This window comes from Dama dama, chromosome 27 (genome assembly GCF_033118175.1).
Source record: "Dama dama isolate Ldn47 chromosome 27, ASM3311817v1, whole genome shotgun sequence".
NCBI classification, from domain to species: Eukaryota; Metazoa; Chordata; class Mammalia; order Artiodactyla; family Cervidae; genus Dama; species Dama dama.
Window position 1 is genome coordinate 57,260,691 of NC_083707.1, and position 25,738 is coordinate 57,286,428.

A 25,738-nucleotide genomic window follows, 5' to 3' on the forward strand; every position below is an offset into this window, starting at 1 on the left:
AGCTGAGATGCATTCTGCATTAAAGCATCAGTACCCCCGTCAGCGACCACAGTGGCCCCAGGAGGCCAGCGTCAGCTCCATTTTTGCCGTTAAACAGGAAGGAGTAAAGAGACATGATGAGAGGGAAAAGTGACTTCTTTCCCCTCCTCTGATCATGAATTCCCCAGTGTTTTATCAAAGGCTTCCAGATGAAAGAAAATGATTTTGACTTTCACTCACTTTCATTCTTGGCTCTCAGGCCAGTGCTCCCAGTTTTATTTGTGAAGGGGGGGAGGGGAGGATAAGAAATAGACCCAGGGAGTTCAGAATGGTAGGGACCTCTGTTTCCTTGGCTTCTGTTCCAAATATGCCACTCATCTTTAATATTTTTTTTTTTACGTTTTACTTACTATTGAGTGTGCATGCATGCTAAATCGCTTTAGTTGTGTCCAGTTCTTTGTGACCCTATGGACCTTAGCCCCTCCCGCCCTGGGATTTTCCAGACAAGAATACTGGAGTGGGTTGCCATGCCCCCTCCAGGAGATTTTCCCGACCCAGGGATCCAACCAGCATCTCCTGCATTGGCAGGCAGGTTCTTTACCACTAGCGCCATCTGGGAAGCCCACTGTTGAGGTTGGGAGTGAGTAAAAGAGGAGGGAACAGGGAGAGTAAATAAGGTTAGTCGTCTGGCCTTTTATGCAGATCTGAGAATTAACAAAACATAGATTTCTATCCACAGAAGTCTCCGAATGTCAAGCTTTAAAAAACCTCTCAGGAATAGTTGACTGGGAGCCTGGAGATGGGCAGGTTGCCTTGGTAACCTTGATAAGTTAGTAATCCCTTACAGGACTCTTGTTTGTCTCACCTATAAAACGAGAGTATTCACGTAGATGATACCAGGTTTCCATCCAGCTCTGTGAAAGCGCGTCTTTGCTGTCCATGGCATTAGCTGGCATTAGCTGCCCGTGGCTTTCACTAGGCAGGGGACTGCGACCATGATGACATGTGTGTTACCGGGGAGACCTGGGCCGCATGACGCACGTGGCGGGGGCAGAGGCTGTATTTTAGGAAGGTGGCCCTGCTCCCCTGATGTCTGTAGTGCAGCTGAAACAAGGCTCCTCTTTTATTTCTCCAGTGTATCACCAAAAGTGACCTTAACTGTAACTGTCCTATTCTGACTTTTTTTTTTTTTTTCAAGAAACACTGTCGTTTTTACATGTTTATTAAATTCTATGTGTCATTGCCCCAAAAGTTCATACAGTATTTATGACTTCTCCTTAATAATTACTTAAAGACAAAAATAGCTCCGACTTGTGTTAACAACAGAATGACATTTCTGGCAGGCGTTTGCCATGTACACCTCTGAAACTTGTCTTGCTTCTTCCCTCAGTGTCTTCCCTGACCTTTGAGCCCCATCCCATCACCCCTCCTAGATGCAAAATCTCTGTATCTGTGGAAAACACACTGAGGTAGAGAGAGCTGTTTAAAAACATGAATTTCTCTTATTTTAGTCAGGTGCCACTCAAGGCAACCAGGGTTAACTTGAATTTATAGCTTTCCTACACTGAGGTGTCATCGGGAAGGTAGTGCTATTATTTGTCATCTTAATTGTACTTTGAAGGTAACTCAAATGATGAGCACTCCTCCTATAATTCCAGCTGGTACCAGGGTAATGGTTCTCTCTCACATGTACAGAGTTCAGTATCATGGAGCTTAGAGGGCCTTTAGACAATTTGTCCACTCCCTGTATTTTACAGATGGGGACCCCTGGGTACACAGAGGTCGGTGACTTGCCCAGCGATCTGCAGGTTGACCAGACCAGAGGTCTTCAACATTGCTCTGTGGTGCAGTCAGGGGCACAGGGGCTTAGTCTGAGGCTTGGGTGCTTTTAGCCATCACATCCCTCTTTTGAGTCTAGGTTCCTGATAAGGACAATTCCCTTTCACTTGCCCACAAAGTTATTTTTCGCATTACATATATGTCAAGTAACTGCAGTTCTGTTTAAAGCAATAAATCTTTATAAGGTGAAATTGCTATGTAACCGAAAGATTTTTTTTTTTTGAATGCTCGTGGCCTGGGATAGGAGGTAGCAGCACCTATTTTGGCCACTAGGGCTGTTAGCATCGACCTGTTTGAGATGGCTTTCTCCCAGAAACACTCTCAGGGAGTCTCTCCTGGGCTTTTCTCCAGGGAATGGGATCCAGCGGGAACCTGAATAGTGCCAGGACGAATCCTGTTGTCAGAGATTACCATCTTGTTCATGCTGGAGAATTTCCATGGAGGTGAATTTTCATCTTCTAATGCCCTGTCTTTATTGCAGAGCACTACATTGACAGTGTTCACAAGCGACGTGAAAATGTAGAGTTGACTGACGATGATAATAGCCAGCGTTTGTTAAGTGTGGCAGGAGCCCTTGTGAGGACTTTTTATGTACCAGCTCAGTTGATCTATTTAATTGTGACAGTTCTGTAAGCTCCTGTTACTGCCCCACTCCGTGGGTGAGAGCACTGAGGCACAGTGAGGTGAAGACCTTGCCCTTGGTCCCGTGGCTTTGTAGGTAGCAAAGCCAGAACATAGACCTGGGATGTCTACGTCTTGAGTCTTTGTGGTGGTTGTCATTTAAACAATGCAGTGTATGGACAGTTCTGTTTTTAGAGTCCCTGTAAGCTCTGACTTTGTGTGTGTGTGTGTGTGAGACTTAGAAAAAAGTCTAGAGAATATAGCCGACTTTGCCTAGTGAGGGTGGATTTTTGTGGCCTTAGCAGTTTACTGTAGATCAGGTGAATTAATCAGCTACTTCATGCTTCCTTCGTGCCAGACAGTTCTCTTGGCGCCAAGAATACAGTGGCAGGCAAATCCAAGTCTCTGATCTCACAAGGTAATATTCTGTAGGTGATAGGATGATAAACTGGTAAATACATAAATAAGCATGATAATAAAATAGTGGAAAGGAGGGAGATAAATCAGGACGCTGCGGTTGAGGATGAGAAAGGGAGATTGTGATGGTGACTTAGGATGCGATGTCTGAGGATGTGACTTGGGATTCTGGACGTGGAAGGCAAAGTGGAGACCACCTTGGCCATCTGAGCCAGGGCTGTCCAGCAGAAGGACCTGCGAGGGCGGGACTAGACAACGTGCACGCAGGACAGATGAGGTCAGGACAGTTGCTGGTTGTTCAGTCGCTCCGTCGTGTCTGACTCTTTGTGACCCCAGGGACTGCAGCACACGAGGCTTCCCTGTCCTTCACCATCTCTCAGTGGAGGCAGGGGTGCATGCAAAGACTGGTTCCCAGTGAGATGAGAGATAATGAAGAACCAGACCATGTTTAACCTTGTAGGTCCATAGGGAAGAATTTTCAGCCTATTATAAGCAGAGTAGGAAGCCATTGAAAGTTTAAAGCAGAGAATGATATAAAAGATAATATTACAAATATAAATGCACACACACCCCCTTCTGATTTATAATAAATCATTTTGCTATGGTTTGTCCCTCTTGCTGCACAGGTATTTTAAATTGTGTTTAATTAAAGAGCCTAGGTATTTGTAGTTTTACTGCATGTAGTATTTTTATTTTTTACTTTTTTGAAATAAAATTATTTCAATAAAAATATTAGTTTTATTCCTACTAGTAATAGCTGCTATGTTTGAACCTACCAGTCACTGTGGATTTACATACATTGAGTCACTCAAGCCTTACAACATTCTAATAATAAGCATGAACATTTCCATTTTATAGACAAAGAAACTGAAGTTAAAAGAGAATAAGCAACAGTGTAATTAGTGCTATAACCAGGCTTTGAACCTAGATCTGTCCCTGCTCTTACACATAATTACAACCTACTGAGGCTGCAAGGTATATAAAGTCTACATAGTAATTCTAGAAAATACTATAACTTGTGGTCTGCCCTTACTATATCACTTAATTTTTTAATTAGTTTATTTTAATTGGAGGCTAATTACTTTACAACATTGTGGTTTCTGCCATACATTGACATGAATCGGCCACGGCTGCACATGTGTCCCTCATCCTGAACCCCGCTCCCACCTCCCTTCTCACCCCATGCCCCTGGGTTGTCCCAGAGCACTGGCTTTGAGTGTCCTGCTTCATGCATTGAACTTGCACTGGTCATCTGTTTTACATATTGTAATATACATGTTTTGATGCTACTCTTTCAAATCATCCTACCCCACCTTCTCCCACAGAGTCAAAAAGTCTGTTCTTTACATCTGTGTCTCTTTTGCTGCCTTTCATACAGGATTGTCGTTACCATTTTATAAATTTCATACATATGTGTTAATATACTGTATTGGTGTTTCTCTTTCTGACTTACTTCACTCTGTATAATAGGCTCCAGTTTCATACACCTCATTAGAACTGACTCAAATGTGTTCTTTTTTATAGTTGAGTAATATTCCATTGTGTATATGTACCACAGCTTTCTTATCCTTTCGTCTGCCGATGGACATCTAGGTTGCTTCCTTGTCCTGGCTATTGTAAACAGTGCTGCAATGAACATTGCGGTGTATGTGTCTTTTTCGATTCTTGTTTCCTGTGTGTGTGTGCAGAGTGTATTTCCTCAGTCGTATGGGAGTTCTATTTCCAGTTTTTTAAGGAATCTCCACCTTGTTTTCCATAGTAGCTAACCCAGTTTGCATTCCCACCAACAGTGTAAGAGGGTTCCCTTTTCTCCACACCCTCTCCAGCATGTATTGTTTTTAGACTTTTTGATGATGGCCATTCTGACTGGCATGAAATGATACCTCATTCTGGTTTTGATTTGCATTTCTCTAATAATGAGCGATGCTGATCATCTCTTCATGTGTTTGTTAGCCATCTGTATGTCTTCCATGGAGAAATGTCTGTTTAGTTCCTTGGCCCACGTTTTGATTGGGTTGTTCATTTTTCTGGTATTGAGCTGCATGAGCTGCTTGTATATTTTGGAGTTTAATTCTTTATTAGTTGTTTCTATTATTTTCTCCCATTCCAAAGGCTGCCTTTTCACCTTGCTTATAGTTTCCTTTGTTGTGCAGAAATTTTTAAGTTTAATTAGGTTCCATTTGTTTATTTGATGCTGGGAAAGATTGAGGGCAGGAGGAGAAGGGAATGACAGAGGATGAGATGGTTGGATGGCATCACCAACTTGATGGACATGGGTTTGGGTGGACTCCGGGAGTTGGTGATGGACAGGGAGGCCTGGCATGCTGCAGTTCATGGGGTCACAAAGAGTCGGACATGACTGAGCGACTGAACTGAACTGTTTATTTTTGTTTTTATTTCTATTACTCTGGGAGGTGGGTCATAAAGGATCCTGCTGTGATTTATGTCAGAGAGTGTTCTGCCTATGTTTTCCTCTAAGAGTTTTATAGTTTTTGGTCTTATATTTAGATCTTTAACCCATTTTGAGTTTTTGTGTATGGTGTTAGAAAATTTCTAGTTTCATTCTTTTATACATGATTGACCAGTTTTCCCAGCACCACTTGTTAAAGAGATTGTCTTTTCTCCATTGTCTATTTTTGCCTCCCTTGTCAAAGATAAAGTGTCCATAGGAGCATGGATTTATCTCTGGGCTTTCTATTTTGTTTCATTGATCTATGTTTCTGTCTTTGTGCCAGTACCATACTGTCTTGATGACTGTAGCATTGTTGTACAGTCTGAAGTCAGGAAGCTTGATTCCTCCAGTTCCATTCTTTCTCAAGATTACTTTGGCTATTCGAAGTTTTTTGTGTTTCCATACAAATTGTGAAATTAGTTCTGTAAAAAATACAGTTGGTAGCTTGATAGGGATTGCACTGAATCTATAGATTGCCTTGGATAGTATACAATTTTCACTATATTGATTCTTCCAGTTGATGAACATGCTACATTTCCCCATCTATTTGTGTCATCTTTGATTTCTTTCATCAGTGTCTTATAGTTTTCTATATATAGGTCTTTTGTTTCTTTAGGTAAATTTATTCCTAAGTATTTTATTCTTTTCATTGCAGTGGTGAATGGGATTGTTTCCTTAATTTCTCTCTCTGTTTTTTCATTGTTAGTATATAAGAATGCAGGGGATTTCTGTGTATTAATTTTCTAACCTGCAACTTCAGTATATTCATTGATTAGCTCTAGTAATTTTCTGGTGGTGTCTTTAGGGTTTTCTATGTAGAGGATCATGTCATCTGCAAACAATTTTACTTCTACTTTTCCAATCTGGATTTCTTTTATTTCTTTTTCTTCTTTGATTGCTGTGGCTAGGACTTCCAAAACCATGTTGAATAATAGTGGTGAGAGTGGGCACCCTTGCCTTATTCCTGATTTTAGAGGAAATGCTTTCAGTTTTTTGCCGTTGAGGGTAATGTTTGCTATGGGTTTGTCATATATGGCTTTTATTATGTTGAGGTATGGTCCTTCTATGCCTGGTTTCTGGAGAGTTTTTATCATAAATGGGTGTTGAATTTTGTCAAAGGCTTTCTCTGCATCTGTTGAGATAATCATATGGTTTTTATCTTTCAGTTTGTTAATATGCTATATCACTTTGATTGATCTGTGAATACTGAAGAATCCTTGCATCCCTGGAATAAAGCCCACTTGGTGTATTTTTAAATTAATGAGATAGTGTCATTTCTTTTCCTACTTGTTTTGACCTCTGATTTTGCACAACAAAATACTGATTTCTATTTAAAATTAATAAATACCACAATTACATCATAGCTTTTTGAAATAAGCACCAGCAAAAGGCTGATGGATGATGCTACCTAGGACAGTCTCTGTGGGGGAGATGGCTCTTTCAGTTATCTGAGGCTGAGGACATATTTTAATGTTAAAAAATAAAGTAAAATTGCATTCACACATTGATCTTGCATATTTTCCCATTAGCCGCACTCTTAGATTTCTTGAATCACAAGGGACAGGCAGGCAGGCACCAGTGACCCCTGGTTCTCCAGAGTTAATCAGCAGCATGAGATTGAGGCCTGCACCCAGCAGTTAGAAATTACACTTGGCAGTGACAGCTATAATTTTGTAAATTTGTGGAAGGCTGGGGTTGGCTCCTAAAAAATGGGTGTTGATAGTGACATCTAGCGGGTCTTGAGGAGGTAAAGTTCTGTGACCTATGAAATATGTAATTAATTGTCAAGTACTGTCTGAGGAGCCAACTCTGTCTTTGCCGAGCACGCTCTAAAACAGACAAGTGTGTCCTCGGTTGTCTGGTTGGGTGGATGTGAAATACGAGAACCTCAGGAGCACCAAAACTTGCTTTTTCTTCCTTTAGACAGAAGACCCAACCATGGAGCGACCCTACACGTTTAAGGACTTTCTCCTCCGACCAAGAAGGTGAGGCTTTAGGCTGCAAGCCATTCTTTATGCTTTGGCCTTGATTTTCTCTGAGGAAGATTTCAGCATCTTTCCCGATTGCATCTATTTAAAGCATCATAAATATGACGTGTCAAACCAAGTCACATCCTCTGTAACCAATTTTTCTTCCATCATGCAGTCATAAATCTCGGGTTAAGGGATTTTTGCGATTGAAAATGGCCTATATGCCCAAAAATGGAGGCCAAGATGAAGAGAACAGTGAGCAGCGGGATGAGATGGAGGTAAGCCGGGCACTCCAGGCTGTGGTCTGTTTTCTTTCCCTAAGAGCATGTAGATATTTTACGTGAAGGTTTTATAATTTAAGGAACTAAATGTTTATAAATATGAAGGAACTTAAATGTGTTCATGAATGTGCATCTTCCACGGATCTACCAATATGTTTGCTTTTACCAAAAAAGGTGAGCTTTTCATTTTACCTTATAACACTAATCATTGAAGAGGTGTCTTTTTATGAACTGCTCTAACCCCTGTTCTATTAACAGTCCCACCACTGTGTGAAATTCTCCCCCACATATTTAATTCTCTTATTTCTTTGGATTTAGCGCTTAGTAAAGTCCTTGTAGCACTTAGAATGGCTTCAAAGTGGGTAAAATGATGTAGAAGCTGTTCCAAGTTTCTTACTCGTTTGGCCAGCAGGTGAGAGCGTGCATTAGAAAAGCTCTCCTCTAGAAAGGCCTTTCTGCAATTAGCTGTCCAGAGGAATTTTCTTTTGTTCCCTCTTGGCAAGTTAAAAAGAAAAATACCACCTTTTAACTTTCCTGTCACATACGTCTACTGTGGGTCCTATCGGACATTCGCAGCACAGGCTCCAGACAATGCTGTTTCATTAGACACATTCTCATATTGTTCGGAGAATGTCCATTCACGAGACCTCTCCATGGCCTATTTGCACATCTGTTTGCAGCTGTTGCATATACATGGTGTGTGAATAATGCATTATGGGCAAGTAACTGTACCCGCCCCCCAAGACCCAGAGGTCATATTTCCAAGCAGTATTTCATGTGCAGGCTTTCATCTCCCTCTGGGAGAAGGACTGAAGTGGGTGGTAGGCAGTCTTGACTGTTAAGATTTCATAAGCACATCCACACATTTTTATCTCGAATCCAAGGAATTTTTTTTTTTTTTTTTACACTCCTCCAGCCTTCCAACTGCAGTAACCAGTGAATTAGTTAATTTTCCAGTGACTTTACTCGGGGATGTCAGGAAGGAATACTTAATGCCGAAAATATGTGTTGCAAAAGAGTACCTCTGACTCGGGGACCGTGAAGGCTGCTGACGGGGTGGCAGCAGGTGGGAAATGACTGAGTAGAAAAAGGCAGCTTCCAGGCTGTTCTGGCTGCCGTGCGTGCTCGTCCTCCCTAGAGGGGTGTCAGGGAGCTCCCCCTCCTCTGGGGGCCACTTTCCCGTGGTCCTCCCTGGGGAGCAAGAGCGCCCCAGGCCTCTTGGTGGCCCGCCCGTGGCATCTGCAAGAACGCACGTGCTGTGAGGCTCATCTTCCCAGCTCCCTCCTACCTTCCGGAGGTGTTGAAAAGACGACAGCTGTAGCATGACCCATATGATCGGCATGGCTTTGTACAGCCCCGGAGGCCATCAGGTCAAAATAACAAACACGAAATATGAAAGAGCATAATGGGACCTAGGTAATGTGAGGGGCTGCTCAGATCCCCGTCCATGTCACTACCCGCACCGCCGCCCTCAGGGAGGGCAGTGCAGTTTGTTGGCCGTGGCTCAGAGCGATTTTGTGACTCTCTTAGAATTGACATTTTTTCCGCCTTGTTTTGAGAATTTCTTGAAACGTGGCACACGAAGCCACTGCCGGAGCCCATGGGAGCGAGGACAGAGGGCATGGATGCCCTGGTACCAGCGAACCAGCCTGACGCCCTTCCCTCTCTTCTGTCCCACAGCCTGGGTGGGAAGTCGTTGACTCCAATGACTCGGCATCTCAGCACCAGGAGGAGCTGCCCCCGCCTCCGCTGCCCCCCGGCTGGGAAGAGAAAGTGGACAACCTGGGCCGCACTTACTACGTCAACCACAACAATCGGACCACGCAGTGGCACCGACCCAGCCTAATGTGAGTGCCATCTGTGGTCGCGAACACGTCCCCCACTCTGCACACAGATGCCCACGTGGCAGCTCTTTGGGACAGAGCTGGGAAGCACATCTTCCATCAATGGAAGCGCGTGGTTGTGCGTTGCGACGGGAATCCTCTTGGTGTAGTTAGAGGGCGTGGGAACCTAACAGAGTTCATAGGTTATAAAGACACCCTGGCATCTGTATCACGGTCTCCTGCTGTAAATATGCACTAATTTACTTTGCATGTCATCTTTATGTAGAGTCATGAGATGTAAAACCAAGATCATTTTTCTTAGGTTTAGCTTAATGCATGGTGATTACATCTCTGCTCCCTTCTTCAGTCTCAGCACATATTGGCTGTTCCATTTCCTCTTTAACTTTTTGGAGTTTTATTCCATAATTATTTGATTTAGAAACCCTCTCAAAACTTTTTTTCCCCCTTTTTGAGGAATTTATAGATCACCCCCGTGATATTATTAGAAGCAGGTGGGAGGGTTGCTAACTCACAGTTGGTAACACTCTTTGTTCTAGTCCCTCGCCAGCCTCAGGGACACAGTAAATTGACTGTTATTTTGTTCACTGGACAATTTTTGGTTTAATAATAGCAAACACTAATTAAACCTCATGACTGTAAAAAAGGATTTGAAGTAGCTTGTTTTTAAATGATAGTATACAGCAAGACCTAAAACTATTAATATACAATAAAAGACAAAAACAAATACTAAAAATGTAAAAGGAAAAGGCTATCCTAGAAAAGGTGAGCTCCCCGGCAGCCAAGACAAGGAAGTAATTTATCAGTAAATTGTATAATTTTCAGTATGAATAAAGGCAAGTATATCAGGTGAGATAATTTTCTCTTTAACCCAGACTCTGAAGGAAATTAGCTGATGATGGTTTTTGAACAAGTGTTAGCAAGGTGATGGATGGTGTTGTCAATAACCCTTTTGTCTTTAGAAATTGCAACTGTTGTCTGCATAAGACTGTGTGGTAGGAAGAGTTGCCAAGAAGTCTAGTCTAGGTGTTGTTTGATTTAGAGGAAAAGCTTGCAGAATCTGCAACAGTGAAGGCCAGTCTTTCCTAAGCCCCTAAGTGGGTTCTCCTTAATACCAGGCGCCCTTGGTCAGCTTTGGACCACCTAGCATGAGCACCAGCTCATTGCTGCCGAGACAGCATAGTATCCCAACATCCAGATGATGTCAAACTCTTCTTTGTTATAATTTTTTCCATATAGAAATATAAATGGAAATGGTTTCATTGGTTTTTTAATTAATTTGTTTTTACTATTTCCCTTTAATCAATGACCAAAGCTGTTAAAACTGTTTTAAGTCATTTGACTATTGTAGTTATTTGTAGTTTTAAAAAAAAGTAACCACCTTGGACTTGGTTACATGTAGCGATCACAAGATTCTTGGTAGCAACACCCTGAGCAAAGTACCTTTATCTACCTTTGTTAAAGGTCATAGGAAAACAGTATCTGAAAATAACACTTCATGGGGACCCTAGTGTCATGTGACCTCTGTAAGAAAACAAAGTGACCACTAGCAGCTCACAGAGACTAATAACCAAGATATATAGGGAGAAATGTTCACTGTCATGAATAATTATGCAGACCAAAGTCTGTGTTTGGGGGTAAATGGGAACAGTTGTTACTTTCTCTGCCTCAGAGAGTGGTGAAACTAATGAAGAAATCCCTAAGGAACACTTCATAGTTTTTTTAAACACACCACCTTCAGTGTCCTGTAGAACTGAACCAAAACAAAAGCTGTAACTTATGTAAATACTGGCTCCTCAGGAGCCCAGAGATAAATTGGGAAACTGTGGTTCTTCCAAGTTCAGGTTCACATGTAGTTTAGGGAGGCGTCAGTGACGTGATGGTCTCTACAGGTGGCTCACCAGAAGGGACATTGGCAGAGCTCTGGGTGCAGCTTCCCGGCTGCCTCCTTCCCATCAGGCACGGCATCTAGGAAACAAGAGAAAACTGAGATGAGGGGAAAGGGTCAGTTTCCATGATAACCTCCTGTCTCAGCCGTTTGAGAATATGAGGTTCTTTGTCCTTAACTTGATTTGGCTTGACCAGAGCCCTCAAGCCCTCCAGATGATTTTAAAGTGTTGTTTTAATTGAAAAATGATTTTTCTCATAAATCAGTTTTCACAGAATGCTGCAGGCACTCCAGGGAGGGGGGGCGGGGCAGGTATTAACAAGTGTCTTTATTAAAAGGCTGTATCTGTGCTGAGAAAGTCAGATAATGAAGTGATGGTCACATTCTACAGAGAATGAAGGCCCTCCTGGGGAGTCTCAGTGCTTACCCAGACTTGCGCTCCAGGCTTCAGCCCCTGCCAAGTCCTCCTGGACATCCCATTGCCCTCAGGCTGTCCTTACAGGGTCCTGCCCTCCCTGCCTCTTGCCACCCACGGTCATCAACACAGAGCATCTGATCATGCAGGCTGCTCTTGAGGACTTTTTCTCCTGGGCCCTGCAGATGTGCTGCCCCTCGTCCCCTACAAAAAAACAAAACCAGAATGTGTCTGTCCCCCCGGCAACCTTCAGATGTCAGCCTCCTGTCCTTTCCTCCAGGAGAGCCAGACCTCTTCTGTCCCAGTCTGTCTGAAAGCTGGATGCTTTCCTGTGAGGACACAGAGCACATAATTCTCTTACTGCCTGTGTAAGCAGGGACTGTGGTTTCCTCTTCACAGAGCAACCCCTCGCACCTGGCACAAAGTAGGAGCTTTTAACTGAGGGAGTGACTATAGATGAGTCGTTTCTGAGAGTGGGTATAGACGCATGGTTTAGTGAACTGTTGGGGACTGGATGCAGAGATTAGGATGGAAGGTGACCACAGAATACTCCCCCAGGTCTCTCAAGTCAGATGGTGGCTTTTTAAAACCCCTTTAATTTTAGATTTGTCCTTGTCCTATTTAAATGTAAACTATAAACTTTTTATTGTTAAAAGCAGAAGTTCAAAAATAATAATGAAGGAATCGTATTAAGACTATAAATGAAGATGGACTTGTGAAACACTCATTTTAACTCTTTTTAATACTTCTTTCTAAACCACTTTGTAATTCTTCACCCTTTAGCAATCATTTAATCATCTCTTGATGACTCAGGTCATCATTTGTCACTGACAGTCACTGATAGGATGTAAATGAACCGATACATTGATCTTAATTGGCACTGAATTTGATAAATGTATGGGTTTTCTTGTCTTTATTAATTTGTATATTTCCTATGAAAGTCAAATGAAAAATATATTGTGAAATTAATGAATGAAGAAAATTGAAAGAGCTACTCCTTTTTTTTTCCCTGCCCCCGGTAAAATCATCTTTGTTTTGTCAGCTCAGACCTATTTTTAAATGTTCATTTTCCCATCAGTGACCATTTAAACTTTCTGTCAGTTTCATCAACCCTCTCATTCAATTGCTTGATTAAGGGCCAAAGGCCTCCCTCGTATGAATATTTTCATTTCGTCTCTAAAGACCATAAGAAAGTCCAGACTTGGAATTTCAGAATCAGAGTTTTCTTTCTTCTTTATGCTTTTTAGTTGTTTCTAGTTCACACTGATTACTAATTATTCAAGCATGTTGGATAAGGTGGATTAACATAATTTATTTTTAAACGCCCCTTTAAAAAATAAAAAGACCTTTTCAGAATAATGGAATTTTATATACTTCTCAGAAAATGCAGATACAGTAATATTAAACCTTATTCTCCTCAACCTCTCCAAAATCCCTGTAACAAATCAAGTGTGTGTTACAACCCAGAACATGTATGTGGTGTTGACTAAGTGACAACTGACATTTCAAGTGAAGATATAAAATTTTCACAAAAAACAGTGTTTTAAGTAAAGCCATTATACAGTGAAATTGAATTGAATATCCTGTAAAAATCACTGTAGCAGTGTAAAATCCTAAAGATAATATTATATTTTCTAACGTACCTAAGAGAGTGTTATTTTTTTATCATTGCTTTGGTAGTTTCATAAATTGTATTAGTATACTTCTGTGTCCCTTGATTTTATTTAGCTTCTTTGTGGCCTTATGTGATTTTTTCAGATATAGTTTAATACATCTATAAAATACGCAAAATAGGTATTTCTGTGAGGTTTTAAGAATTTATGTATCCATTGTGTACATACAGTAAAACTTCATTTAGATCTTAATAACAAGAGTTATTGATTTAATATGGATTAAATAGAAGCCAACCTCATACTGTCACTTTACCAGTAAAGCTAAAACTCATGAAGATTGTTGGTGGAACTGTTCAGACTCTTAGAAGCTGGCGATAAAGAGTCGCCTATTTATTTGCAAATAGTGCTGCTTATCGCAGGCTGTTCACTATTACAGGGCCCAGTAGGCTCTTTAGGGGGAAGATAGCATGTCTGAGACTGCATTAGAATGTCTTAAAACCTATGTTTTAAGGAGAATCTGTAATGAGGGCCCTTGATTAATACTGGATTTCAGTTAGTCTGAAATAATGTTTTCAGCTATTGTGAAATATTAATTTGCAACATCATGGTATCTTATTGAAAGAGTCTGTAAGAGTTTTCTCTGAAAAACATTTTGACATTTAAACCTCTACTTTAAAAGTCTCCAAGTAATATTTCTCCCAAAGGAGAATTGCCTGTAATTTACTGCAGAAGTTTTAAAGATGGAATCAGTGCTTTTCAAATCCTAAATTAAGAGTTACATGACAAAAAAAAAGGGAATATGAAGTTACAGTATTCTTCAGATCCTAGTTGATTTGGGAGGTAATTGCCTGCTGTTTGTGTGAATTTTAAAGTAGAGTTTAATGGGAGTTTAAAAGTGGAGTTTAAAAAGTGTCATGATCTGAGGTTCTGTCAAAATGAAACCCACAGCGGCCGAAAAAGTTCATGTTGAATCAGGAACGTTCCCTCGGGACCCCAGCTTTGAATTTACACTGTTTGTACTTACTGGTTGATTGCTGATGACCAAAAGTCTGGACCTTGTCATTGCTGGACTCCTTGAGGGGTCGCCACTGACTGCCCTCGAGTGAGCGCTCACCTGTCATTCTCCTTCAGAAAGCCGCTTCTCGTGGGGCCCCTGGGTGGAGGACTTTGATTTCTCATCTTTCTTAAACCCTATAAAGTACATGCTACAGTATATCCCTGAAAGATACTCAGAAATATTGTGGCAGAGGCATTTAGAAACTGTGTTTATTTCAATGAAGCCGACGTGGAAGTATACTCTCGCCAAGAGATGTTGGCAGATTCCACTTTGAGTGGCCAGCTGATTCTCAGGGTTGAACGTGAGAGCACGGACGTCGTGTTCCGTGTCGGGCCCTGGGTGAATGTTGGGCTGGGGTTGAAGGGCCAGGTATCAACACCGGTTCTCTTTCTGCCCCCCTTGCTCTGTGTGCGCCCAGGGACGTGTCGTCCGAGTCCGACAGCAACATCCGGCAGATCAACCAGGAGGCCGCACACCGCCGCTTCCGCTCGCGCAGACACATCAGCGAGGACCTGGAGCCGGAGCCCGGCGAGGGCGGGGAGGGCCCCGAGGTGCGACCCTGCCTGCTCACTCCCTACAGCGCCCCCTGGCGGTGGGCTGCGGGGCGGGAGGGCCCCGAGGTGCGACCCTGCCTGCTCACTCCCTACAGCGCCCCCTGGCGGTGGGCTGCGGGGCGGGAGGGCCCCGAGGTGCGACCCCACCTGCTCACCCCCGACGCGCCTCCTTTCCGTGTGCTCCAGGCTGATCCCGTGGCACGATTTCCTATCTCAGTAAATACTGTCTAAAAGAAAAGATCACAGTCTTCTAGCTAGTTGAAGACCATTGGGGTATTTATTACTAACTTAGAAAGTGCTCTAGAGGCCATCTTCGAGCACACATAATTTACATCACTGTGAAAGTGCATGACATTTTTTAGCACAGAAATCTTAATGTATTTTCACTTCATACTTTTATTTTTCCCCAGAGTCTATAAACGTATCTTAGGCAACATGGTAATCATCTTTGAGCAGTTGAAGGCACCTGCCCTGTAACTTCTTCAGGCACCAAATATAATTTTGAGTAGTTTTGACGTGGTGAAGCAGGTTATTACCAAGAAAATACAAGTTGGGGTGAACATAGATGTTCCTAAGTTCACTCTTAAATGCTTATGGTAAATCACGGGAAAATATAAATTGAACAACAAATTAGTAATTGCAGTAACTTCGGTGTTGCCTTGACAACTCTGTTTACTTATTGGAAATCCATTCTTATGTTAGGAAGATCATTCACAAAATGTTCCAGTGATCAAAATTGGAAAAGCAAAATGAATGATGCTGTAATAAATTCACTAAAAGTTACTTGATAACCAGTGATTACTAACAGTTTATAGCATCTCTGCTGTTTTCATTGTGAATCCTCAGTGGTTAGACTAAAAGAAAATTCATGAAAATCGTAAATTCCTGAGGATATTTTTTAACCCGTGCAGGTAGCATCAAGTGCTAGAAGCAAGCCACTGCTAAGAGAGGTGCTGTTTTAAAGGGGTTAGGAGCACAGGCTTCCTTGGCTCACTGGCCCCTGGCACCAGTTACTCCCGCAGCCTCAGTTTCCTCATCTGTTAGTCAGGCTGGGAGCCTTATCTTCCTTACGGATGCTGGGAAGACCGAGTGCCTCTTTAGCGCTCAGTAAATGTGAACGACAGTTAGGATGGTTATTACCGGGGCGGGCATGAGAGGGTCCCTCGTTCCAGCACTCACCGCAGTGTCTCTTCCCCCGGCAGCCTTGGGAGACCATTTCAGAGGAAGTGAACATGAGTGGAGACTCGCTCAGCCTGGCGCTGCCCCCGCCACCAGCCTCGCCTGTGTCCCGGACCAGCCCCCAGGAGCTGTCCGAGGAGCTGAGCAGAAGGCTGCAGGTCACTCCCGACTCCAACGGCGAGCAGTTTGGGTCTTTGATTGTAAGTCATGGTCTTGTTTGAATGAGAAGTTGAGCAAATATTTTGTCATTTTTGTTGTTGTTGTCACTTTTCAGAGAACCTTGTTTGCAAATAACGACCAGGGTCTCCTAGCCCCCAAATAATTCTGACATTTCCCAAGTTCCTTCTTCCCTGGGAGAAGCAAGACTATACCAAACATAGCCCAAGTAGGCGGAGCACTTTCTTGATTCATAGATAACTCACCTATGACTTCTGTATTGTTAAGCATTAACCTCATAGAAGTTCTTTTCCCAGCAAAAGATTGTGAAACAGTACCTTCATCACAAAGTGGTATTTCTCAGTGGGACCTGAGAGCCGTTGGGCCTCCACGTTGGTCTCATACCTCATACTCTGCATGCTTTATCATTCTTGTTTCACAGGTGAAGGCATGATGGTTAAGTGACCCGTCCAAGACAGGTTAGGATGGGAGACAGAAGTCATCTCCTAAGTCCAGAGAAAGGCTGTGAAATGTGACACTGCCGCTCGGGTAGCGTTTGAACCTGAGTTCTCAGCCATCAAGCAGATTCGTTCTAGACTCTTCAGGTGGGGCTAAGCCCCAGTGAGAGTCAGCAGAATCAGCCATGAAGACCTGTGTTTGACACAAAACTGCAGGAAAAGGCCATAGAAAATTCTTGCTTGTACATAAAATTGAGAAGCAATGCAGTCTCAGTATTTCTTGAGAAACTGAACCAGCAGATGCACTGTAGTAAATGATGGTAGTCCCTCAGCTGAAAATGGCATCCTAGAAAAATAATCATCATTACAGCCGTATCACATGTAAATGAATAGGAGGGCTGCATAAAATGTAAAAGCAGGTGCTCACAAGACTGTCACTCCTTCAGCTGTGTTTTTCTTTTAAAAGATACCATTGGCCCCATCAGGAGTTACAGTGACTACTCAGTTAATGTGCTTTTGTGTTAAAACTCTTGAGTATCTTTCAGAAAGAGGAGTAACACTGAGATGTAAATGTGGTACTAAAGGGACAGGGAAACAAAGAGTTTGCATACATGGGGTATTTGAACTGATAAAACTCGCTGTGGAAACAGCAGAAGCATGGAAGTCATGTATTTAAAACCTTATAAAAGGGAGTAAGTGCTGCCAGAACCATAGCAATGGTATCCCTTTAATCTACCAAGTGAAAACCATCATTTCAGTTACTTGTAATAGGGAACTTCTTCATTCTAGGTTCATAAAATATCTTTAAGATGCAAGTATAAGTGACAGAATTATTTTAAGTTTGTGTTGAGTCTAGTTCAACTATTAAGTATTCAGGAAAGAGGGGATTCTTCTCCAGTTCTGCTTGTGAGAGTCACTCTGTATTCAAGGACAATAGCGTGATCTTCTCCTAAAGAACGAATCCTTCATGCTAACCACGTGGAAAGACTTGGAAAGCCTCCCGTTTACCACCACAGCGTCTGTCTTGGACCTTACCCCGTTTTCCTCACCGGAAAACATTAACAGTGAGGACATGCTCCAGACGTGTCCCATGTGCACACCTGTGGCTCATTTGACCCCCGCCTTGTGTGTGTGGCCTGCTGCTGATCTGTTGGTTTTTTTTTTTTTAAGCCATATAGACCAAGACAAACAAGTGAAAGGAACATATTATACATTATTCTCTAGATTTTTTTTTTTAGATTAACCTCACCTATTTTCCTTCATTCCTATTCTGAGCAACTCCATCTCCATTCAGAAGTTGAAAGTATTAATACCTAGCCCTTCAGAAGTAGCCTAAGATTATATGTGCGTTCCCCTAGAAATATAATCCAGCTGATTCTTTGTCAGTGATAAGAATAGTCAATGAATGTTTGATAATTGTCAGGTCAGTATCGTTTCCTTTATTCCTGTTCCGCTGGAATTTACCCAGAGGTTGCTTCCCAAAGCACAATGTATGACTTGTAGCTTCTTTTTTCTCTCATTGAAGCAGCATTACCTGTGGCTTCCCCTTTCATGTTTTGGCCTCTTATTTTTGCTGTTATCGCTCAAGACACTTGAGAATGACAATGAAAGATACTTATGCCTTAAAGGATTATGTTCATTACTCCAAAAAGATGGTGTTTCATTGAGTTACCTTCTAATATCAAAGAGCAGCCAGTAGGCTTGAGGGATCAGTTTTTTAAACCAGGGAAGCCTGTTTCTCAGGGTGTGTTCCTGATGCTCCGTGTGCTTTCCTCCCCGCAGCAGCGAGAGCCATCCTCCAGGCTGAGGTCATGCAGTGTCACCGACGCGGTCGCGGAGCAGGCTCATCTCCCACCGGTAACCCACGCTCACTTCCAGCCACCAGTTGGCTCTCTTGGCTTTTATTTAAAATCATCTGGGCGACCAAGGAAGAGTTTTTCCTGTGCAAAATCTACTTACCATTCATATGAGACCTTAAAATGTCCTAGCAGATTGCCCAAGGAGAGTGGATTTCCAATACAGAGCGTTGTCACTGCCACCAAAGCCTCTGAAATGCTAAAAACTCCATTGCTTTGCTCTTCCATCCAAGTGAATGCCAATTCTGATATGCCTACTTGATCTAAACATTAGCAATTCCTTTTTAAAAAATTTAATTTGGTCCTCAAAGCTGTGTTTAAGTGACTTGGATCTCCGGAACATAGGAAAAACTCTTCTGGGTGAGCAGCAAGGAGCCCTTTCCATTATTAACGGGCTTAACTCTTAACCCACTGAGCTTCTGTACCTTCTCTTTAAAGATAGCTCCCTTGACTCAAGACTTGGCTATAATTTGTTTCCACTTTCCCACTAGTTTTCATAACTGGCAGCAAATATGGATGTGTAAATGGTGTTAATAATTATATAGGACTTAAAATGAATGTTCTGATTGGGAGGCAGACCAGAACTGCCTGCGGAGGTGTTAGTATACATGTTAAAAATAAATTTTATGTAAATTTCTTTCTTGTTTTGGAAGAGAAAATATTATGTGGTTTTAGCATGCTCAACTTAATATTTGACCTTGACCAATTTTTATTATTATGACAAATCCTTGATCATTGTTAGCACTAATACTTATTGCATCTGAAATTGAAGGGGAAGAAAGACTGCACTTAACAGTTTTTGCAATCATGGCATCTTCCCTGTTGTATACATTTCTGCTCAACTTCACAGGATGTGTTTTGCCTAGATTTTAAGTCTTTTATGTTTACAGAATGAATGAATAAATCCATTCTGAGTACCAGATTAGATTCAGTTGTGGCCTTCATGGAAAGCGCTGGTAGGTCAGAAGCTTGACAAGAGTATCCTTTCTGGGGTGCAGTGCAGGCCTCCCCCCAAAACAGAACAGTCAGCTGTGGTGGGCCAGTGGGAGCCTCTTCAGATGATTCTGTGTTTGTCCTTCATGAATTAATGACGCTTTCTCTCCTTTTCAAAAATCAGTGTCAGTTGTGTTGGCCAAAAGAGCCATTGATCTTCCCTCTTTCTTTGTGCTCTGTGAAACTGTGAACTCACTGATCACCAGTGGCCTCTTGAATTTTGAGCTTGGCAGATTTAAGAATCTGCTAACTGTTTAACAGTGGGGGCACGATTGTGGTGCATTCTTTCTTTTTCATAAGACATCTCACACTGTTGAGGCTGTCAGTTCACTGTTCACCCAGATCGGGGCTGCAGCCGGAGCCTTCTCTCGGTGGGCGGGTGATCGTGTTCCTCTTTTCCTCTGGTCATCAGTGGTTGCTCCACTTTGTCTGGCCCGGGCGGATTGCAGAGATTCTGATTCATGTCACCTGCCTTGCTGGCTGCACCAGCTCTGATCTCTGATTCAGTAAGCAGTGGGTGGCCTCCCAGAATGCATTTCACTGATGTAAATTATCATTTAACAGCCCAGTGCCCCAGCTGGGAGAGCACGTTCATCAACTGTCACGGGTGGTGAGGCGCCAACGGTAATGACACCCTCGTTCAGACACTCTTGGCAAAACTGTGGGTCGGTTTTAATATTTGGGTAATGGTGAATATATAGTTTTTTCTCTTTGTTTTGATAAGAGCAGCTTCTGATGTGCCACGGAGCTGCACATTTCTTATTTTAATAAAACCTCTCACTTTCATATTCCTTGAAGGTACTGGGTAAAACGAAACAATTTTTAGTCCCATGTAGTTCTAAGAGCTGTCAAGCTTTAAGTTTTAATCTGAACCTTTTAGAGTCTATTTCTGCCTTTTAGTGTTTGTACTCCTCATAAGTCTCCCCCATGTGTTTAGAAGACATGGGTAAAATATTTTGGTTGGAGGAGAATCAAGGAAGCCCCAGAAATTGCACACACTTGTGCATGTGAATTTTCAGTGGTGTATTCCCAGTATCACATTTCAAAGGCTGACTTAGATGTTCTGTATCACGAGCAGGAACCAGGGACCTTTCTCTGTTGCCAGGGCCCCCAACTCACAGGTTCAAAGTTATGAACAATGTATATTCAAGAGGAGAATGTATGAATATAATTCAGGAGGAGAGAGAAAGTATAATTAAGAAATTGAAAGGATCTAGAAAAAAATGGTGTTTTTAAACCAAGTGTGCTCTTTGTTTTAAATAATTCCTACTATTCATGTTTGTGGGTAATGCATGACTGTGTGCTTCTCCAGTTTTCTTCTTGATCCCTAAACACAGGCTAGCTTACAGTTTAAGATTGGAGCTGGTGTGGCTGTTGGAAGAATTTTCCTTGTTGTTTCACCTTTGTATGTTTGTTACAGCTGCTTATTACTCCAGAACACCTTGAAATACATACATGGTTGCTGATTTTCTGCAGGGTATTTATTTAAAGGAGCAATCTAGTTACATTGTTAAATTGACGGCTCAGCATGGTACCCTGGAAAGTCGAACTGGCAGTCAGCAAAAATCAGGCCAGTTTAAGGTATCGAACCACAGTGATTGATGTAAAGGGCGCCTGTTGGGTGGGCCAGGCTCACCCTCCAGGAGAATTGAAGAAATTCCAGATGACCGAGTGAGCTTCCTGTTGTGCACAAGTCTTTTCCATGGGGGTAGAGCTGCGAGGTGGATGAGATCACTTCATGAAGTGGTTTTAACAGGAAGCGGGGCCGGTGAGCATCTACCCCGTCATGCACTTCACTGGCCTTGGTACCTGCTGTGAGTGTTGTGATCGCCGATGGTGTGCAGTGACAGGATGGACTGAGCCATAGTCATCCCGGGCTCCGTGGTCAGGCACCTGCAGGGCAGGGTGACCCCTCCAGTGGGCTCCACGCGGCCCTGCCACCATGCAACGCGTCTCGCCTGTGCCCTCCCCCTCCCCCCAGCAGGGAGCTCAAAATAGCAGTTTGGTTTTTGTGTCTTATCGTCAAAGACCGGGTAGTAATATTTCCTAAATGCTTCATCTGCTCTCAGGCTTTCTGTGTACCTGGTGATCTTTCGGCTTGAGTAAGCCAACCTCCTTTATGACTACCTGAGAAAGAGTCACGTCTGGTTTTTCTTTTCCCACCCTCGCCAGCCCTTGTCACCAGTGGCCTTGGCTTTTCCGATTCCGTCTCCTCCGTGGGTTTTCCCTCTTTCTTACCTCCTCCCTGCCACCCCAGCACCCAGGTGTGTCGTGTCAGCCTGGAGCCACCCTGGGACGCCCCATCCTCCTTCCTCTGCTCTCACAGATGTTCCTGTGGGTACACGCACACATGCGTGCACACACACAGGGAGAAAGCGGAGCTCATATGCATGTTACTTAATCGACTTGATACTCACTTGCAGTCACTTCTCTGGGACATACCGGTTATTACATAATCCTCGTTACATTGTGACGCTGGGATGTGAATGCACCAGAGCCCCGTGTTTCCCACAAAGATGAGCCCTCAGCCGCGGCCCTACCCGCCCCGGCCTTGCTGTCTCCATGCAGGGCTTTCTCTTCTCGGTTGCAGTTAGCACGCCCCAATTCCTGCCTGCGGACCCACGGCTCTGACACATTACAAGTGAATACACGGCGGTGTCCCTGTCTAGCTGGCTGGGCCAGGGTCCACTCTGTGAAAATGAAAGGGATAGCACAGTTTGGGGGGGTTGCTGTATACCCCATAATATTCCACTGAGGTTAGAGTGTGCCAGGGCTTGAGCAAATCTTGGGGATTCTGTGACAGCGCCAAGCTGTTTATCTCTTTAAAAGTGTTGTGAAACTTTAACAGCTTCACCATTATTGAGCGCTTCATTTTAATGAACTCAGTGGAGCCACCCAGAAGCTGCAGTCAAATGGCTCCTTGACATCATGAAAGACAACAGTAGATGCAGACGGAGAGCTGTGAAATTCTGGATTCAGCTGACCAGCTGTGTTTCAGTTGTCTCCCCATTAATTAACTTGTTTCTTGAGGTGGCACGGGATGCACATGTGCAGGATCAGTACAGACACGCACACAAGCACACATACGCACACACATGCACACATACACATACACACACGCACATACCATACACGTACACGCACACATGTATGCACATACACATATGCATGCGCACACACGTACACATACGCACACCTGCACACATACCACACGTACATGCATGCATGTGTGTGCATACACATACGCACGCACATGTGCACATGCGTGCACACACATGGCAGGAGAAGTCTGGTGTTGGCTCCGGGCTGGGCCACTGCCCTGGTCTCTTTACAGAAGCTGAGCCCTGCTCCTCCCCAGCTGTGGGAGGCGTTGTTTTGAGTCACAGATGGAGTCGTCCACACAGGTGGTTCTTCATGGCCATTTGGAAAGAAACCTATAAAGAACCATTTTAATAACACCGCCTTGGATCAGTGGAACTAGATTATAGGTTGCCAAGTCACTTCTCCATAGAAGGTAGAATGCACATTTGATTCAAATGTCATGTTCTCTACGACACTCCTAGTTTTCCATAAACTGATTAGTCCTATTAACTGTGGCACTATGAAAGTAACCTAGTTGCTGGACTACTCTGCTGGAAGTCTCCCAGCTTTAGAGCTCAGTCCTGAGATTATCCATGACACATCCCAGTTATTTTTGTTTATTAGCCTCCCCATAAACCTCCTTTCCAGGGATACTATAACTGTAAAACTATCCTTAAGGTTTCCAGAATGGAGTTTTCCGAAGGCTTATCTAATTGCCTCTCCCCAAAAAAATAACTCGAGGAGGAGAAAAGCAGCAAATTCCATTTGGTATTCCATTCAGCCAAAACATACTTGGCCCTCATGTAAACAACAGTAGGTAAAGGCTTGATAGCATGTATTTGGCCAGAAATACTAATTGACCACTAACTTAGGTTACAACTTGGGTTCCCCCTTAGGTCAGCAGAGTCCGTTGCCATAGTGCCCACATCAAAAGTAGCCTGGAAATAGCTCTTTTGTGTTGGTGCCACAGCAAGAGGAGGAGGGCGGAAAGAGCTTTCAGCCATAGACAGGTTCCTCTGTCTTTAATGCAGAAGGATCCAGCCTGCATGCTGGTGTTTCTTCTGCTCTTGTTGTATCCCTGCACCTCCATTCAGGATGCTACATTGTCAGAGTCTTGAAATTACCATTACAGGACCTTGGGGACTTTATCTGGAATAACATCAAGAAATATTTGCTGAGGCTTTAGCACGCAGTTGTCGTACGGATACGCTTGCCCTGCTGGGTTAATGTGTTTTAGAAATAAGCGTTAAGGCAGCCACTTCATGGTCTCAGTTTTTGGGGTGTTTTTTTTGGAATGTGCTGTTGAACTCATGAGGTAGGATATTAAGCCTCATTGCCTGCGGTCCCCAGATTCCATGGCAGCCTCCCTGATTGTGCTTTTCAGTTTGAGGTTTCACAGTGGACTGGGGGACCCTCTTTGCCAGGGGGCATGTTGGTAGTGAACATGAAAGATGGGATGGACACGGGGAGAAGCTGGGCTGAGAGGTTATCATCATCAACCTCATCAAGAAAATACACCCTATGTATGCCCGTGGCTGATTCATGTTGATATTTGGCAGAGACCAACGGAATTCTGAAAAGCAGTTATCCTTCAATTAAAAAAAATAAATTTTAAACAAAAAAAGAAAAGAAAATATGCCTGGTGAAGCATCTGGAGGTTCAGAAAATCCTAGTTAGGGAAGATGGGCCCTAAAGGGAGTGGCTGCCTTCTGTAACCACACATAAGAGATTACTCCTGAGTTTAGGCCTCTTGTTTCTTTTACACTCTCCCAAGAGCCATGACTGCCGAGGCTTCTTGTTCCTGAGCAGCACCCCTGCCCCAGTTGCTGATCTTGCATGCAGCATCCGTACCTGCAGGACTTCCTGGGCAGCACCAACCTCAAACATCCTTCTCTTGGCTTCCATGAGTCATTGAGACATCCTGCTTTCCCAATGTTTCTCCACCCTGCCTGCATTTCTCAGACTGCTTCTTAGAAGCCAGAAGATCACAGGACTCCTTTAGCGATCTCCTCTGGCGCATCCAAATCTAGTCCCTCTGTGCCAGCCATTCTCTCTCAGCCTGGAAGCTGCCTGCGTTCCATTCACCCTCTAAAGAGACAAATCCCACATGGGAGGATGGGGGAAGTACAGCCTCAGCGGTCAGGTTCCTTGGGAGGTCTGGGCTGCCTCCTCCTGGGCCGGGGCAGCTGAGGTGTTCTGGTCGGTCACTGGTGTAAAAGGGGGTCTCCTAGAAAACAGACTCTGCGTCTCACCCGCTCCCTGACCCTGAAGGTTACATGATATAAGGGCCCCAAGCTGTTGAAGAATTTAGGGATAAGCTAGGAGAACATTCCAGTGGCAGCTAGATTGAGGAAGAGATACTCAGAGCATCCCTCTCAGAGATGATAACGTTTGACAGTTTGAAACATCTTTTAAGCTCTACGTGGTTTGAAGTAAAATTTGGTAACCAAACCAACCTGGCATCGTCTTCTCCTTCCTTATGATCACATTGGCAGCAGCCCTCTACGTTGGAGGCTGCGTGGCCTGGAACAGAGTCCTGTGAGGTTTTGGCCCTGTAGCTTGGGTGGGGGTTCATTTCATCCTCGGTTTAAAGCTGTCGGAAACCTGTTGCTGTTTTCCGGACATTCAGTGTTTCCGGTACCACTAGAATTAACTCACTTTGTCTAGCAGAGCTAATCCTCGGGGTATGTATGACTTTGTTAAGCTGATCGAAAAACAAATGCAGGATATTCAGTAATGATGATTTCTTACACAAACAGCCATCAGTGGCCTATGTACACACCACGCCGGGCCTGCCTTCGGGCTGGGAAGAGAGGAAAGATGCTAAGGGACGCACATACTATGTCAATCATAACAATCGAACCACAACTTGGACTCGGCCTATCGTGCAGGTATGCGGTTTGCCCTGCAGCTTCTGTCACAGGCACTCAGAAGCCAAATGTCCACGACCCCCGCATTCCTGAGTTTTAGGTATCGTTCTGAGGAACCCACATCAAAAGAAAATCTTTTCTTGCAAATGCATTACTTTAAACATAACATTTGCCTAAGAAAGAAATCAGTCCCTGACTCAGTCTCTCCCTAGAGGGTC

The 25,738-nt window shown here is 43.5% G+C and overlaps 1 protein-coding gene across 9 annotated transcripts in view; it reads left to right on the top strand.

Annotated features, from left to right (window-relative positions):
* The window catches only part of NEDD4L (NEDD4 like E3 ubiquitin protein ligase), a 365,586-nt gene that overhangs the window by 280,765 nt on the left and 59,083 nt on the right, over nt 1-25,738 (top strand). For 7 of the 9 annotated variants that reach the window (XM_061131047.1, XM_061131038.1, XM_061131040.1 and 4 more), the window contains 8 exons: nt 7,232-7,293; nt 7,454-7,556; nt 9,240-9,406; nt 14,792-14,924; nt 16,130-16,306; nt 18,503-18,577; nt 20,134-20,193; nt 25,410-25,541. In XM_061131047.1, the coding sequence (XP_060987030.1) occupies nt 7,232-7,293; nt 7,454-7,556; nt 9,240-9,406; nt 14,792-14,924; nt 16,130-16,306; nt 18,503-18,577; nt 20,134-20,193; nt 25,410-25,541 (909 nt within the window). The remainder of the gene's footprint in view (nt 1-7,231; nt 7,294-7,453; nt 7,557-9,239; nt 9,407-14,791; nt 14,925-16,129; nt 16,307-18,502; nt 18,578-20,133; nt 20,194-25,409; nt 25,542-25,738) is intronic. The other 2 variants (XM_061131041.1, XM_061131046.1) reach the window with 2 other exon arrangements.